The following is a 13,990-nucleotide window of genomic DNA, read 5'->3' as shown; positions in this document are numbered from 1 at the left end:
TCTTTTTCACTTAGAGCAGTCCTTTTAACATTCCTTGTAAAACTGGTTTGTAACTTTTGATCTCTCTATCAAATATCAAATCTGAATGAGAGCCTTGCCAGATAGAGTATTCTTGATTGTAGGTTTTTCTCTTTCTTCATTTAAAATATTTCATGCCACTTTCTTCTGGTCTGCAGAGTTTTTGCTGAAAAGTCAGCTGATAGCCTTATGGGAGTTCCCTTTTATGTAACTTGTTGCTTTTTCCTTGCTCCTTGTGTGGTCCTCCTTGGGTTGATTGTTTTTGAGACTTTTTGTGGCTTCTGGGCTTGAATATCTGTATCCTTTACCTATTAGGGTGGTTTTCAGCTATTATTTCTTCAAATATGTTATTTGCCCCTTTCTGTCTTTTCCTTTTTATATCCCTATAATGTGTGTGCTTGATGTTGCCCCAGAGGTCTCAGATGGTCCTTATTTCTTTTTATTTTTCTTTTCTGTTCAGCTTCAGTGATTTCTACTACTCTGTCTTCCAGGTTGCTGACCTACTCTTCTGTATCATTTAGTCTGCTATTGATTCCTTATATTACAATTTTTATTGTATTTATTGTGTTCTTCATCTTTGGTTGGTTGTTATTTATATTTTCCAGCTCTTTGTTAGAAACTTTTGTAATTTCTTATTCTGTGCATTTCATCTCCTCCTGAGTCCTTTCATCATCGTTATGATCATTACCTTGAACTCTTTTTTGGGTAGATTGTGTATATTTATGCACTTAGTTGTGGGATTTTATCCTGTTCCTTCATTTGAGACATGTTCCTCTGTCACCTCATTTCCCTAAGTTTCTGTTTTTATGTATCTGGTAAGTTGGTTATGTTTCCTGACCTTGGAAAAGTACCCTTTTGTAGGAGACATTTTGTGTGTCCCAGCAACAAACTTCTCTCTGGTCACTAGAGCTATGTGCTCTAGAGGTGCCTCCTGTGTGAGCTTTTTGAGTCCTTCTGTTGTGGTGGGCTGACCACTGTGGGTGGTATGGTAGGTGTGACTGGCCCTTGGTCTCATTGGTTGCCAGGCCCTGCCTTGTGCAGAGGCTGCTAGCCACTGATTGGTAGGTCTGGATCCTGAAAGAACTGGCTGTGGAACCCCAGGGGTCCTAGGGCTCGTGCTGGCTCACTAGTGGTCATAGTTGGGGTCCAGGAGATCCTGGGGCTGGTACTCACTCAATGGTGGCTGAAGCCAGGTCTTGGAGCTGATGGGTGGGGCCGTCTCTGGTGGGCATAGACATGTCTGGGGCAGCTTTTTTGGTTCAGGGGTGCTTAAGGCAGCCTGCCTGTTGGTGGGCGGGAGTATGTCTTAGCCCAGTTAGTTGCTTGGCCTTAGGTGTCCCAGAACTGATGTCTGTAGACTGTTGAGTCCTGGGGCTAATAAGCTAGAGGGAGAATTCCACAATGATACTTGCCAGCACCAGTGTCTTCCTGGTAGAATGAACACCCCAAAATTGCTGCCCCCAATGTATGTGTCCTTAGAGTGAGCTCCAGTTGCCTCTTGTATCTCTGGGAGACTTCCCAAGATCAGCAGTTGAGTCTGACCCAGGGTCTTTTCAGACGACTGCTTTTTCCCTGGATCCTGGAACATGTGAGATTTTGTGTGCATCCCTTAGGAGTACAGTCTGTTTTCCACAGCCCTCCAATCCTCCTGAATTTAAGCCCTACTAACCTTCAAAGCCAGACATTCTTGAAGCTTGTTTCCTGGTGCAGGATCACTGGGCTGAGGAGCCTGATATGGGGCTCAGACCCCTTTCTCCTTGGGGAGAAACTCTGCAGTTGTATTCTCCTGTTTGTGAATTGTTCACTGAGGGGCATGGATCTTAACTGTACCATGACTTTGCCCCTCCTACATATCTCATTGTGCTGCTTCTTTTTATCTTTAGTTGTAGAAGATCTTTTCTGGTAGGTTTTGGTCTTTTTCATCAGTGGTTCTGCAAATAGTTGTGATTTTGGTGTGCTCTTGAGAAGAGGTGTGTGAGCTCAGGGCCTTTCAGTTCTGCCATGTTGGGAACTCGCCTGCAGGCATTTAGGTTTTCAATTTGTTTTTGATTACAACTTAATTCCATACCCTCTCCCCTCCAGATTTTGATACTAAGACCTCCTTGTTATTTTCTAGGTGGCTTCTAATTGGGTGTGATTTTGATATACTTTTTGGCCCAATAATGGCTTAGAAAAGGGTTCGTTAACATTTTTTAGTTGGTTAAATTATTTTGGTTATGATTTTTCTCATTGCATTCAAGTTTTAATCAGTTTTGTTTGTAGATGTGAAATTTATGATTTGGAGTAATTTTGTGGCTTAATATCTGATCAGTGTTAGTGTTCACGGTTTCTTGGAAAATATGTATTCTTTGTTGGCAACATAATTTAAGATAAATTGTTAAATTTATTGTTATAAACCTGTTTATTCAGTTTTCTGTATCCTTTTTATTTTTTATATTGTCTGTTTGCTTAAGAAAACGAAACAGTCTTTCACTTCTACTATGTTTCCGTCAGTGTAGTAGTTTAGTCGCTAAGTCATGTCTGAATCTTATGACGCCATGGATTGTAGCCCGCTATACTCCTCTGTCTATGGAATTTCCCAGGCAAGAATACTGGAGCGGGTTGCCATTTCCTTCTCCAGGGGATCCTCTTGATCCAAGGATAGAACCCATGTCTCCTGCATTGCTGGTGAATTCTTTTACCACAGAGCCACCAGAGAAGCCCCTTTTCTGTCAATACTTCACTTAAAAAAATTTAGTCTTCTATTTTAATGCTCTGCCATTTGGCACATAGACATTTATAACTTTTCCATGTTCTTTTTGTGTTTTGTGTATACCCACTGGTGGTGCTAGTGGTAAAGAATCCACCTGCCAGTGCAGAAGACTCAGGAGACGTGGGTTTGATCCTTGGGTGGGACAGATACCCGGAAGAAGGAAATGGCAACCCACTCAAGTGTTTTTGCCTAGAGAATTCCATGAACAGAGGAGCCTGGTGGACTACAGTCTGTGGGGTTGCAAAGAATTGGATGCGACTGAACACATACATGCACATTAACAGTATAAAACAGTCACATTTATTCTGTTCCGTATCTTTGGCCTAGAATTGTATTTATATTGGTTTGAATTTGATGTGTCTTTGCTGATTATTTTTGTAAATAAAGGTTGTATTTTGTTGTTTGATCCTTGCCTTTTAAAATGTAATTTTGACCTATTTAAGGTTCTTATAATTGATATTTTTTATGTTTTCTATTTTTATTCATTATATTCTTCATGTGTTAATTCTTTAAGAGCCTTCACAGTGTAGTATAACACTTCTTTTAGCTGTGGAAAATCAAAATATGTATTTGAAAATAGATTTTGAGGCATATTCTGAACTGGATTTCTCTCAGTCCTGCTCCATCTGCCTTAAGTTTGGTAAAAATTCCTCCCAGATTCTGACAGGAAGTTATCTGTTGCCAATTTTCTTTTATTTTCCTATACTTGTAAGTACTTAACTATGACATTGATAAAAGCTATAGAAGGAGCTGTTTGGTAGATGTAATTTTTAAATGAACCCTAACCCTAATACTTGTAAGTACTTAACTATGACATTGATAAAAGCTATAGAAGGAGCTGTTTGGTAGATGTAATTTTTAAATGAACCCTAATACAGCAAATCTTGGTTTGCCTGGTTATCAATAGAGTTAGAAGAAGGAAGAGAGCAACATTTAATAAATTAGAATTCAACATTTTAAGAAACAATAATTAGGTATGTAGTTAATTGTCATGAGAATCATATTGAAGTCACTTCAGGGATGGTAATGATGGCTGAAAATATTTGCAGTGGAAACGTCTTCAGCTGGAAGAATTTAGTTGATTGCCATGCATGATTGAAGTCAGGAAGTAATGTTAATTAGGAAATTGTGAGTTTCTCTTTGTTTTTTGTTGCGACATGCTGCTTGGGGGAGTATCTAACTGTTGGGTTCTTCTAGCAGGTATGCCAATGGAGGTCTTGCTCTCTGTCAGTGTCCCTCAAAAAAGGCAGAATTAGTTTCTTTTGTTTCACAAGTTGTCCTTTTCTTGGAGAATTTTTAGGTGATTATATTAAATATTTAGTTTTCTTAGTTTTAGTTTTCTTGCAGTGGGTGATATTATTTGTGAATTTGTGTTTATGAATTTATATCACTGTATACACCGAGAGCCATTGTAATCCGTCACTCTCCCTTCCACTGACCTTACTCAGAAAGGGTTTGCTCAAATTACCGCTAGATGGCAGTCTTGTGTTTTAGTAACTTAGCTGTACTCACAGGCTCCCTCATTCTCTCCTTGCCCTTCCTCTCCAGCACCTCCAAAGTAAAGGAAGACTTTTAAACACTCCCTTATATAAATTGAACATATATGGCACCAGGCAGCAAAAAAGAATCTTGGAGTCAACTCTAGCATTCCCACCTTGCTCATGTTAGTTAATTCCATACTTGGAAGTTGAGCTGAGCTTTCTCTTGACTTTCTGTTCCCTGACTCCCCATACAGGATTAGTCAGTCCCTTTAATAAGTGTTCCTTGTCATTTTCTCCTTTAGGGCACTCTTTACAGTTCTACATTGTTTTTGTATGTGGCTGATTAATACCTTTCCTCACTGCGTACCCCTCCCCCCTAAATTGTATGTTTCACAAGATTAGGGACAGTATCCCTGTTGCTGGCCTTTGTATTCATAGTAAGGCATTTAGTAGATGTTCAGTAAGTATTTGTTAAATAAACGAGGCAATGGATGAATGAACTATGAAGATCCTATTAGGAACTTAAAATGACATGCATGGACATATGTCAAGAAGGCTCTAGTTCAAAGATCATCATTTTCTAAATACTTTATTTTGAAATAGTTTCAAACTTACTGAAAAGTTTTATCCTTTATCTACATGTTGGACTTCAAAAATGATGCCCCATCATTCTAGAACACTTTCAGTGTATTTTATGCATGGCATTTTTCTATATAACTGTGGGAAAGCTGTCAACATCAGGAAATTATCATTGATATATGAACCCCATCTAATCTTTAGACCCTCATTTAAGTTTTCACCTGTTTTTCTCATCAGTGACCTTAATAGCACAAAAATTCAGCTCAAACCACATATTGTATTTAGTTGTCAAGTCTCTTCAGACTATTTTAGTCAGGAACAGTTTGCGGTCTTTAATGTTCATGACCTTGGCACTTGGGAAAATGAAAGCACTTATTTTGTAGAGTGGTTCTCAGTTTGGAAATGTCTCCTGTTCCTCATGACTTGATTAAAGTCAGGCATCTCTGGTGGAGGCATCACAGTAGTGATGTTGTGTGTTGGTGGCACAGGATTTTGTTTTATTGCTGATAGTAATAATTTAATCACCTGATTAAGTTGGTGTCTGCCAGACTTTTCCATTGTATAGTTACCTTTTTTCTCTTTGTAATCAGTAAGTATTCTACATGTTAATATCAGTATAGAGTTGTTTCCTGTTTACTCAGTGGGCTGTAATTTGCTGCTATCAGTATTTATTTTGCTGCTTCAGCTGCCCAGGATTTGGCCATTGTGATCCCTTCACGCTGGGTTGTGTGTTCTGTTGACATGTCCCTGTCATTCTTTACGGCCATTCTTGTGTTTTGGCATAGCTGCCCAGGGCTTATCTTGCCTTTCCTTGCCCCAGACTAGAAACAGTCATTTCTTCAAAGAGCCCTGATTTGTTTTAGTGGAGAATAATATTTTAAAAATAAGATTTGTGTGCATAGTGTGTACATTGTTACTGGACCTGTCCATGGACAGAGTTGGGGAACATATATTTGTATATATAAGCATTTATGTAGAAATTTTCATCGGTAGTAATTTATGGTATGTGTATGTTTATTTTTGTGTGTGCAAGTGTGTACATTATTGGACCTGTCCATGGAGGGAGCTGTATATTTGTATATACAAGCATGTATGTAGAAATTTTCATCAGTAGTAATGTATAACATGTATATGTTTATTTCTGTGTGTGTATGTTATACACACATATGCATATACATAGTATCTCTATGAGGTCACACTGATACCTTCAGTTGCACAGGTTTTATTCTAGTTTTCTTTCCATATTTTCAGCTTCCTTCTCCAAAATGGAGAATTTTGGCTTATACTGTTCTTAATATATTTACTTATTTGATCAATTCCAGTGTATTTAACAGTCTCTCCTTTGCATTTTTGGGCAGATGCCCTCCTCACTCCGTTCAAGGTCTGACACCAGAGTCAACCTGTCTCCCTTGTCTCTGCATGGTTATCTGCCCTCTTTGTTTATTTTCATTTTGATTTTAATTTCTAGCTCTATTTTATATGGTGATCAGAGGGTTTTGTTTGTAATGTTTCTCTTATCTGGAACTTACTAGCATTTCCTTTTGACCTAATATATGAGCAATTTTTATGAATATTCCACATATTCTTAGAAGAAGAAGGTACATTCTTTATCAGGATATAGTGTTCAACATAGCTACATAATATTTGCCTTCTTAATTATGTTATTTAGAGCTATATAAATATTCTTAACTTATGTTCAATTGGTCTGTCTTGTAATGAGAGTAGAGTGTTAAAGTCTGTCAGTAGTATGTTTCTTTCTTCTGTATTTCCTGTAGTTTCTGCTTTATATAATAGGTTGTTCTTTTCTGATGTGTAGATACTATGTCTTGCTATATTTTTTTTCACTGTGAATTGTGACTTTATAAAATTCCTTGTCTTACTTAGTATTTTTTGGCCTGCAGTCTACTTTGTTTCCACTTCCCTGGTATATCTGTCCATCTTTCTACATATAAGCAACTTGAAGTTTGTTACATTCTGTCTGCTAGTAATGCTGCAGGTCTGGGCACGTGTGCTTTTATTTGCACTACTTGTTGAATTTCTTTGTTTTTGTGAGGATGTGTGGAGTGATTCCGATTCATATGGCCACCATTACCCTCCAGACCAAGAATCTCATCTTCCTATTTTTAGTATGACTTTCTGTTATAATACTTGCCATATTAGAAGCATGTATTTTTTTCTCTGTAAAGTTACTAATAACATATGCAGCTTGTGGTGGGTACCTTCAGATTAACCTAGCTCCCCCCCATGTGTTAAATTACAGTGTTAGCTTTAACTTGAAAATTTTGTCTGTGATTGGCAGTACATTTAATGATTAGGGCCTAAAACATCTTGTCTTTCTTTGTATCTGTGCTTGTTACCGAGCATGTGCTTAATAAAACTTAAGCCTTTATGTGGATATTATTAGAAGCCAGTGACATTAGATGCTGATTTCACTCTGGCGATTTAATATTTTGATTGTATTCAAGTGACAAGCTTGACAGTTCTTAGCATATTTATGTTATATACATGAAAGTTTATCCTTTGGCTAATGATTAAATAAGTTACTCAAATATGGCCTTTCTGTATCAACTTGAGTATTAATAGATTGTGGTTTATTCAGTTTGAGTTACCTCATTTGATTGATTCTTTCTGGGACACCCTGTTTTGTTCAGATGATCTTCATTATAATCAGAATTTTCAAATAAAGCTCCCTTCACTGTGACAAGAATTAACCATCATTTTAAAAGTAATAACAGAATACATTGTCTTGTATAAAATTAGAACACTTCAGATAAATCTGTTATGCCCTTTGATCTCAGCCTGAACCTTGTTCTGCCTTACTATAATTAACCATTTATTAAGAATTTTGTGTGCCTGGAAGAGGTTGAAGTTTCAGATTGAAATAAGTCACTGACTCCTAGAAAGAAATAAGGAAGACAGGAATCTTTTATACATACCAGTGAAATATTTGAGTTTTGGGTATAGAACTGGCTACAGTACTTAAATAATAGTAATAAGAGCTAACATTTATTGAAAAATGTATCATGTGCCAGGGCTTCTTTAAGTGCTAACACATGTGATACTCCTCATTCACACAACAAACAATCCAGTAAGATTGTTATCCACGGAAGAGAAAAAGGAGGCATGAGTGATTTAGTAACCTGCCAGGATCATGCATGTGGCACGTAGTGAATTGGAGTTCAGACCTAGATAGTCTGGTTACAGACTGTGTGCTCTTAATCACTATGTTGTTCTCTGTGTGAAAAACAGGTTAGTATTGGACCCTCATCTGTGGAAGCTAGAGGAGAGCCAAATGTCTTTTGCAAAATCTGTCGTTTGTTTGTCACTGCCAACAGACTGCATGTTTGTGTATGTAGAATTCAGAAAATATATTACCCTGAACCCTCGCTGAGAAAAATAAATGAAAAAGATATCAAGATAGAAGACTTAGAATTTATAAATTGTGTTAAGTGAAAATGTTATAAAAAGAGTGATATGAGAGGAGTAAATGCTAACTTGTCTTGGTTGGATTGCTTATTTAATATAATATAGTGCTAGAGAAATGTCTACACATAAAGTTAATCATAATTGTGAGGATGAGAAATGGAGTTGAAAAAGCACAATAGAAAGCTTCCAAATGGAATATTGGTATAATATTATACTAGCTTCAGAAAAACATATTTAAAAGGTATCCATCATTTATTAGAATAAAAGAAAAATCTATTTTTAGAAGTAAATACAAATCAGTTGGAATATCATCCTGATATGGTGACTAATAAATACATTTTTAATTTCCTTTTCAACAGTTGCAGTCTGTTCAGTATCTCTACTTTTTTCAATCAGTTTCAGTATTTCTCTTTGGTCCTATTTGTTCTGTTTGTTCTATTTCTATCTCATTTTCATAATTTTTTAATATTTTCTTACTTTCTTTTGGTTTTATTTTTTGTTTTTCTAATATCTTGAGTACTTTTAATGCTTTTAATTAATACTCAAAATATCTTGAGTATCAAAGTAACTTATTTTCAGTCTTTTTTATTTTAAATAATGCAGTTATTAAAGGCATTCAGTTTTCCTCCAAATAGCAGTTTAGCTATGTCCCATAAGTCGATAGAGTTCTCCTTTGCTGTACTTTCTAGATCAGAGCCATCCAACTGAACTTTCTGCAAGAATGGAAATGTTCCATACCCGCACTGTCCATTGTGGTGGCCACTAGCCATGTGTGGCTACTGAGCACAGCAAATAGGCCTATTGCCTCAAGAACTGAATTTTAAATTCTTACAACAACTGTCTTTTAATCACACTATATTTCTTGGAGCTTTTGTTCTAGCTATGTGAGTGCCATGTGGTTATGATTATTGTATTTGTATAAAGGTTAGTGTTCTGTACAGCAAATGAAACCACCAACAAAATGAAATGGCAGCCTAATAAATGGGAGAAAATATCTGTAAATCCTAAATCACGTAAAGGGTTAACACCCAAAATATATGAAGAGCTCCTATAACTCGATAGCAAAAAAACACACAAACAACTAAAAAGTGGACAAAGGATCTGAATGGACATTTTTCTAAAGATATACATATGGCCAACAGGTAAATGTAAAGGTACTCAACATCACTAATCATCGGGAAAATGCAAATTAAAACCACAATGAGATTTCACCTCACACCTACTTGAAATGGCTGCTATCAAAAGGACAAAGAAGTGTTGGTGAGAATGTAGAGAAAAGAGAACCCTTGTGCATCGTTGGTGGGAATGTAAATTGGTGCACTCACTGTGGAAAACAGTATGGCAGTTCCTCAAAAAACGAAAAAATAGCACTAGTAGCATTTGATCCAGCATTTCCACTTCTGGGTATTTATTCTTAAAAAACTAACTCAAAAAGACATACACAACTCCCTATCATGTTTAATGCATCATTACCTACAATAGCCAACACATGGAAGGAACTTAAATGTCCACTAATGAATAAATGGATAAAGAAGTTCAGTTCATTTCAGTCGCTCAGTCGTGCCCAACTCTTTGTGACCCTGTGGACCACAGCACTCCAGGCTTCCCTGTCCATCACTATCTCCCAGAGCTTGCTCAAAGTCATGTCCATTGAGTTCATGGTGCCATCCAACTATCTCATCCTCTGTCGTCCCCTTCTCCTCCTGCCTTCAATCTTTCCCAGCATCAGGGTCTTTTCTAATGAGTCAGTTCTTCACAGCAGTTGGCCAAAATATTGGAATTTCAGCTTCAGCATCAGTCCTTCCATGAATATTCAGGGCTGATTTCCTTTAGGATGGACTGCTTTGATCTCCTTGCAGTCCAAGGGACTCTCAAGAGTCTTCTCCAACACCACAGTTCAGAAGCATCAGTTCTTAGATCTTCTTGAAAGATCTCAGGCTTCCCAGGTGGCTCAGTGGTAAAGAATCTGCCTACCAATGCAGGAGACACTGGAGATATAGGTTTGATCCCTGGGTTGGGAAGATCTCCTGGAGTAGGAAATGGCAACCCACTCCAGTATTTTTGCCTGGAAAATTCCATGGACAGAGGAGCATGGTGGGCTACAGTCCACGGGGTCACAAAGAGTCAAACATGCCTGAGCGTGCACACACACACACACACACAAAATCTCAGATTTTTTAAAAATACATGTTGAAATACCAAAATGTATATTCATTAACTTTCATGAATGTTTAGTGCTTTCTATAATGACCAGATTAATTTTTAACTCAAAAATTCTGAAAAGAATTTTCTCTCTTTTTTCTTTCTATCAAAGGTATGCAACCACTCATGTATTCGGTTCAGGAAGCGTTAAATGCTAGACCATGGTGGATTCGTGTGGGGACTGACATTTGTTACTATAAGTAAGTATTCTGACAATAATAGGACAACAGTTTATAGAAGGAAAATTAGTTCATCCTATTTCAGTTTAGGGATAAAGGAGATACTGTGTTCTCTGAATTATGATATGCTTTAGTATTACTTCTAACAGAAAAGGTTTTCTTTTTTTATAATTTGAGATTCATTTTAGGGGATATATTTAGTGGCAATAAAATGTGTTTTATAGACAGACATATGTCCATTCTTGCTTCTCCCGCTTAGATATGTTCTCAGCTCTTTTATAGCTATAAAACTTTGGGAACCTCATTGAGGAAGACTAAAATTAGAAACTCTAGGAAATAATTTACAGTGTTTTTTGTTGTTGTTGTTCTGATGATATTAAGTATAATTTTTTTCTTCACACAAATGTTTACCTCATTTTAACTTCCAGTGTTTTAGTTGGAGATGTAGTCTATAGTTAGGTTGCTTCAGCTTAACCAGTTCAACTTTGACTTCAAACAGGTGATCTATTTATCAAGTTAGAAGTAAGTGCTAGAAATCATTTATTGCTTTAGTGGCATAATTCGATTATTCCTCAACTTCATGACTAAGTAATCTAGGATTATCATATGCTTTGCTTTCCCATTTTTACTGTTTCTGCATGTAATACATTTCAGGATAACTTCTGTCTGCTCTTGAGTGCACTTAACATCCCTGTTTCTTTGCTCTTATTAATCTTAATCCTGAGATTTCTGTTTAATGGATTTTGACTTTTTAATATTTTATATTGTGCTTAACTAGCTCTAGTATGCCATTTCTTATAGTTTTACCAGGTAGATGAAGACTTCTAAAATTAAGCTGTTTTTAATGATTTAGATAGGGCTTTGGAAAAACCTAGATCTTAAGTGCTGTTACTTTCTAAGAAAGAAATGTTCCTTGGGATTAATTTCAGTAGAGTTTCCCACATTTTTTTTTTTTTAGCAAAATAAATAGTAAATAAATGAGGAATGGAAGTATAATATTATATGTAATTATTTTTCACCTGAATAAATTTCATATTTCTTTTCATGTTAGGCTATTATAAAAATACACCCTCATCATTTATTTCTTCCTTTTAAGGTGAAGTGGAGCAGTGAGTCTGGGAAGTGTTTGGTTAGATTTTGGCAGATTGATTTAAAATGTTAAAGGGTGAAACAGTGGTTTTCAAAAAGTATTATTTCCTTCATGTTTGTCTTCTATACAATAAAAATCATCAATGAATGCTTTTCTTTTTTACATTGTAAAGTGAATGGTCATAACATCTCGGGTTGTTTTTCTTTTCTATGTAAGAAGTGATGGCAAGGATTTTTGTTTCTTTAGTTTTTATTTTTTTCTTTTGGCTACTTTCAAATCCGGAATGGGAATTCAGGCTAATTCAACAGATATTTATTAACCACTTTCTATGTAACACACACTACTCTAGTTGCTTTCCTCAAGCCTGAAATCTAGATAAGGGTATTAAAAACTTCTATTTTTGCATTGTCCTCTGCTGCTTGTTTGTCTCATCTGTAAAATGAGAATAAAACTACCTTCCATGAGTATATGAGAAAATATAACCTATAAAATCCATAGCTGTAATGTGGTGGCATGAATACCCCCAAATAGATATTACACTTTGAGAGGAAAAGAGTTGGCAAGATCTACTTCTGGACCTTATTTTGCATTTTCCTCAACTCTTAGCACCTTGTCACTGAGTATCTATTCAAGATATAGTGGCTGCTGCTGCTGCTGCTAAGTCGCTTCAGTCGTGTCTGACTCTGTGTGACCGCATAGACCGCAGCCCACCAGGCTCCTCTGTCCCTGGGATTCTCCAGGCAAGAATACTGGAGTGGGTTGCCATTTCCTTCTCCAATGCATGGATGCATGCTAAGTCGCTTCAGTCATGTCTGACTCTGTCCGACCCCATTGACAGTGGCCCACCAGGCTCCTCTGTCCATGGGATTCTCTAGGCAAGAGTACCGGAGTGAGTTGCCATTTCCTTCTCCAATATAGTGGCTAAGTTAATGAAAACTGTACCGTTTTTTAGGTCAATGTTCTTTTGTTTGCATTAATTACAAGCTTTATTCTCATAAGATTACATTCAATTCAGTTCAGTTCAGTCATTCAGTCGTGTCCGACTCTTTGCGACCCCATGAATTGCAGCACACCAGGCCTCCCTGTCCATCACCAACTCCCAGAGTTTACCCAAACTCATGTCCATCGAGTTGGTGATGCCATCCAGCCATCTCATCCTCTGTAGTCCCCTTCTCCTCCTGCCCCCAATCCTTCCCAGCATCAGGGTCTTTTCCAGTGAGTCAACTCTTCACATGAGGTGGCCAAAGTATTGGAGTTTCAGCTTCAACATTAGTCCTTCCAATGAATACCCAGGACTGATCTCCTTTAGGATGGACTGGTTGGATCGCCTTGCAGTCCAAGGGACTCTCAAGAGTCTTCTCCAACACCACAGTTCAAAAGCATCAATTCTTCGGCGCTCAGCTTTCTTCACAGTCTAACTCTCACATCCATACATGACTACTGGAAAAACCGTAGCCTTGACTAGACAGACCTTTGTTGACAAAGTAATGTCTCTACTTTTTACTGTGCTGTCTAGATTGGTCATAACTTTCCTTCCAAGCAGTAAGCGTCTTCTAATTTCATGGCTGCAATCACCATCAGCAGTGATTTTGGAGCCCAGAAAAATAAAGTCTGACACTGTTTCCCCATCTATTTCCCACGAAGTGATGGGACCAGATGCCATGATCTTAGTTTTCTGAATGTTGAGCTTTAAGCCAACCTTTTCACTCTCCTCTTTCACTTTCATCAAGAGGCTTTTTAGTTCCTCTTCACTTTCTGCCATAAGGGTTGTGTCATCTGCATATCTGAGGTTATTGATATTTTTCCTGGCAATCTTGATTCCAGCTTGTGCTTCTTCCAGGCCAGCGTTTCTCATGATATACTCTGCATATAAGTTAAATAAGCAGGGTGACAATATACAGCCTTGATGTACTCCTTTTCCTATTGGGAACCAGTCTGTTGTTCCATGTCCAGTTCTAACTGTTGCTTCCTGACCTGCATACAGGTTTCTCAAGAGGCAGGTCAGGTGGTCTGGTATGCCCATCTCTTTCAGAATTTTCCACAGTTTATTGTGATCCACACAAAGGCTTTGGCATAGGGAATAAAGCAGAAATAGATGTTTTTCTGGAACTCTTGCTTTTTCTATGATCCAGCGGATGTTGGCAATTTGGTCTCTGGTTCCTCTGCCTTTTCTAAAAGCAGCTTAAACATCTGGAAGTTCACGGTTCATGTATTGTTGAAGCCTGGCTTGGAGATTACATTAGAAAGCCTGATTCCAGGGTAG

The 13,990-nt window shown here is 37.4% G+C and overlaps 1 protein-coding gene across 8 annotated transcripts in view; it reads left to right on the top strand.

The window, feature by feature from the left end:
- The window catches only part of AGTPBP1 (ATP/GTP binding carboxypeptidase 1), a 173,085-nt gene that overhangs the window by 127,143 nt on the left and 31,952 nt on the right, over positions 1 to 13,990 (top strand). For all 8 annotated transcript variants that reach the window (XM_081521807.1, XM_081521836.1, XM_081521764.1 and 5 more), the window contains one exon: positions 10,571 to 10,658. In XM_081521807.1, coding sequence (XP_081377933.1) covers positions 10,571 to 10,658 — 88 coding nt within the window. The remainder of the gene's footprint in view (positions 1 to 10,570; positions 10,659 to 13,990) is intronic.

Source organism: Giraffa tippelskirchi, chromosome 1 (genome assembly GCF_054371585.1).
Source record: "Giraffa tippelskirchi isolate mGirTip1 chromosome 1, T2T-mGirTip1v1.2.pri, whole genome shotgun sequence".
Classification (NCBI taxonomy): Eukaryota; Metazoa; Chordata; class Mammalia; order Artiodactyla; family Giraffidae; genus Giraffa; species Giraffa tippelskirchi.
The sequence above is the reverse complement of the archived record's forward strand: the minus strand, read 5'-3'. Positions and strand labels throughout refer to the sequence as shown.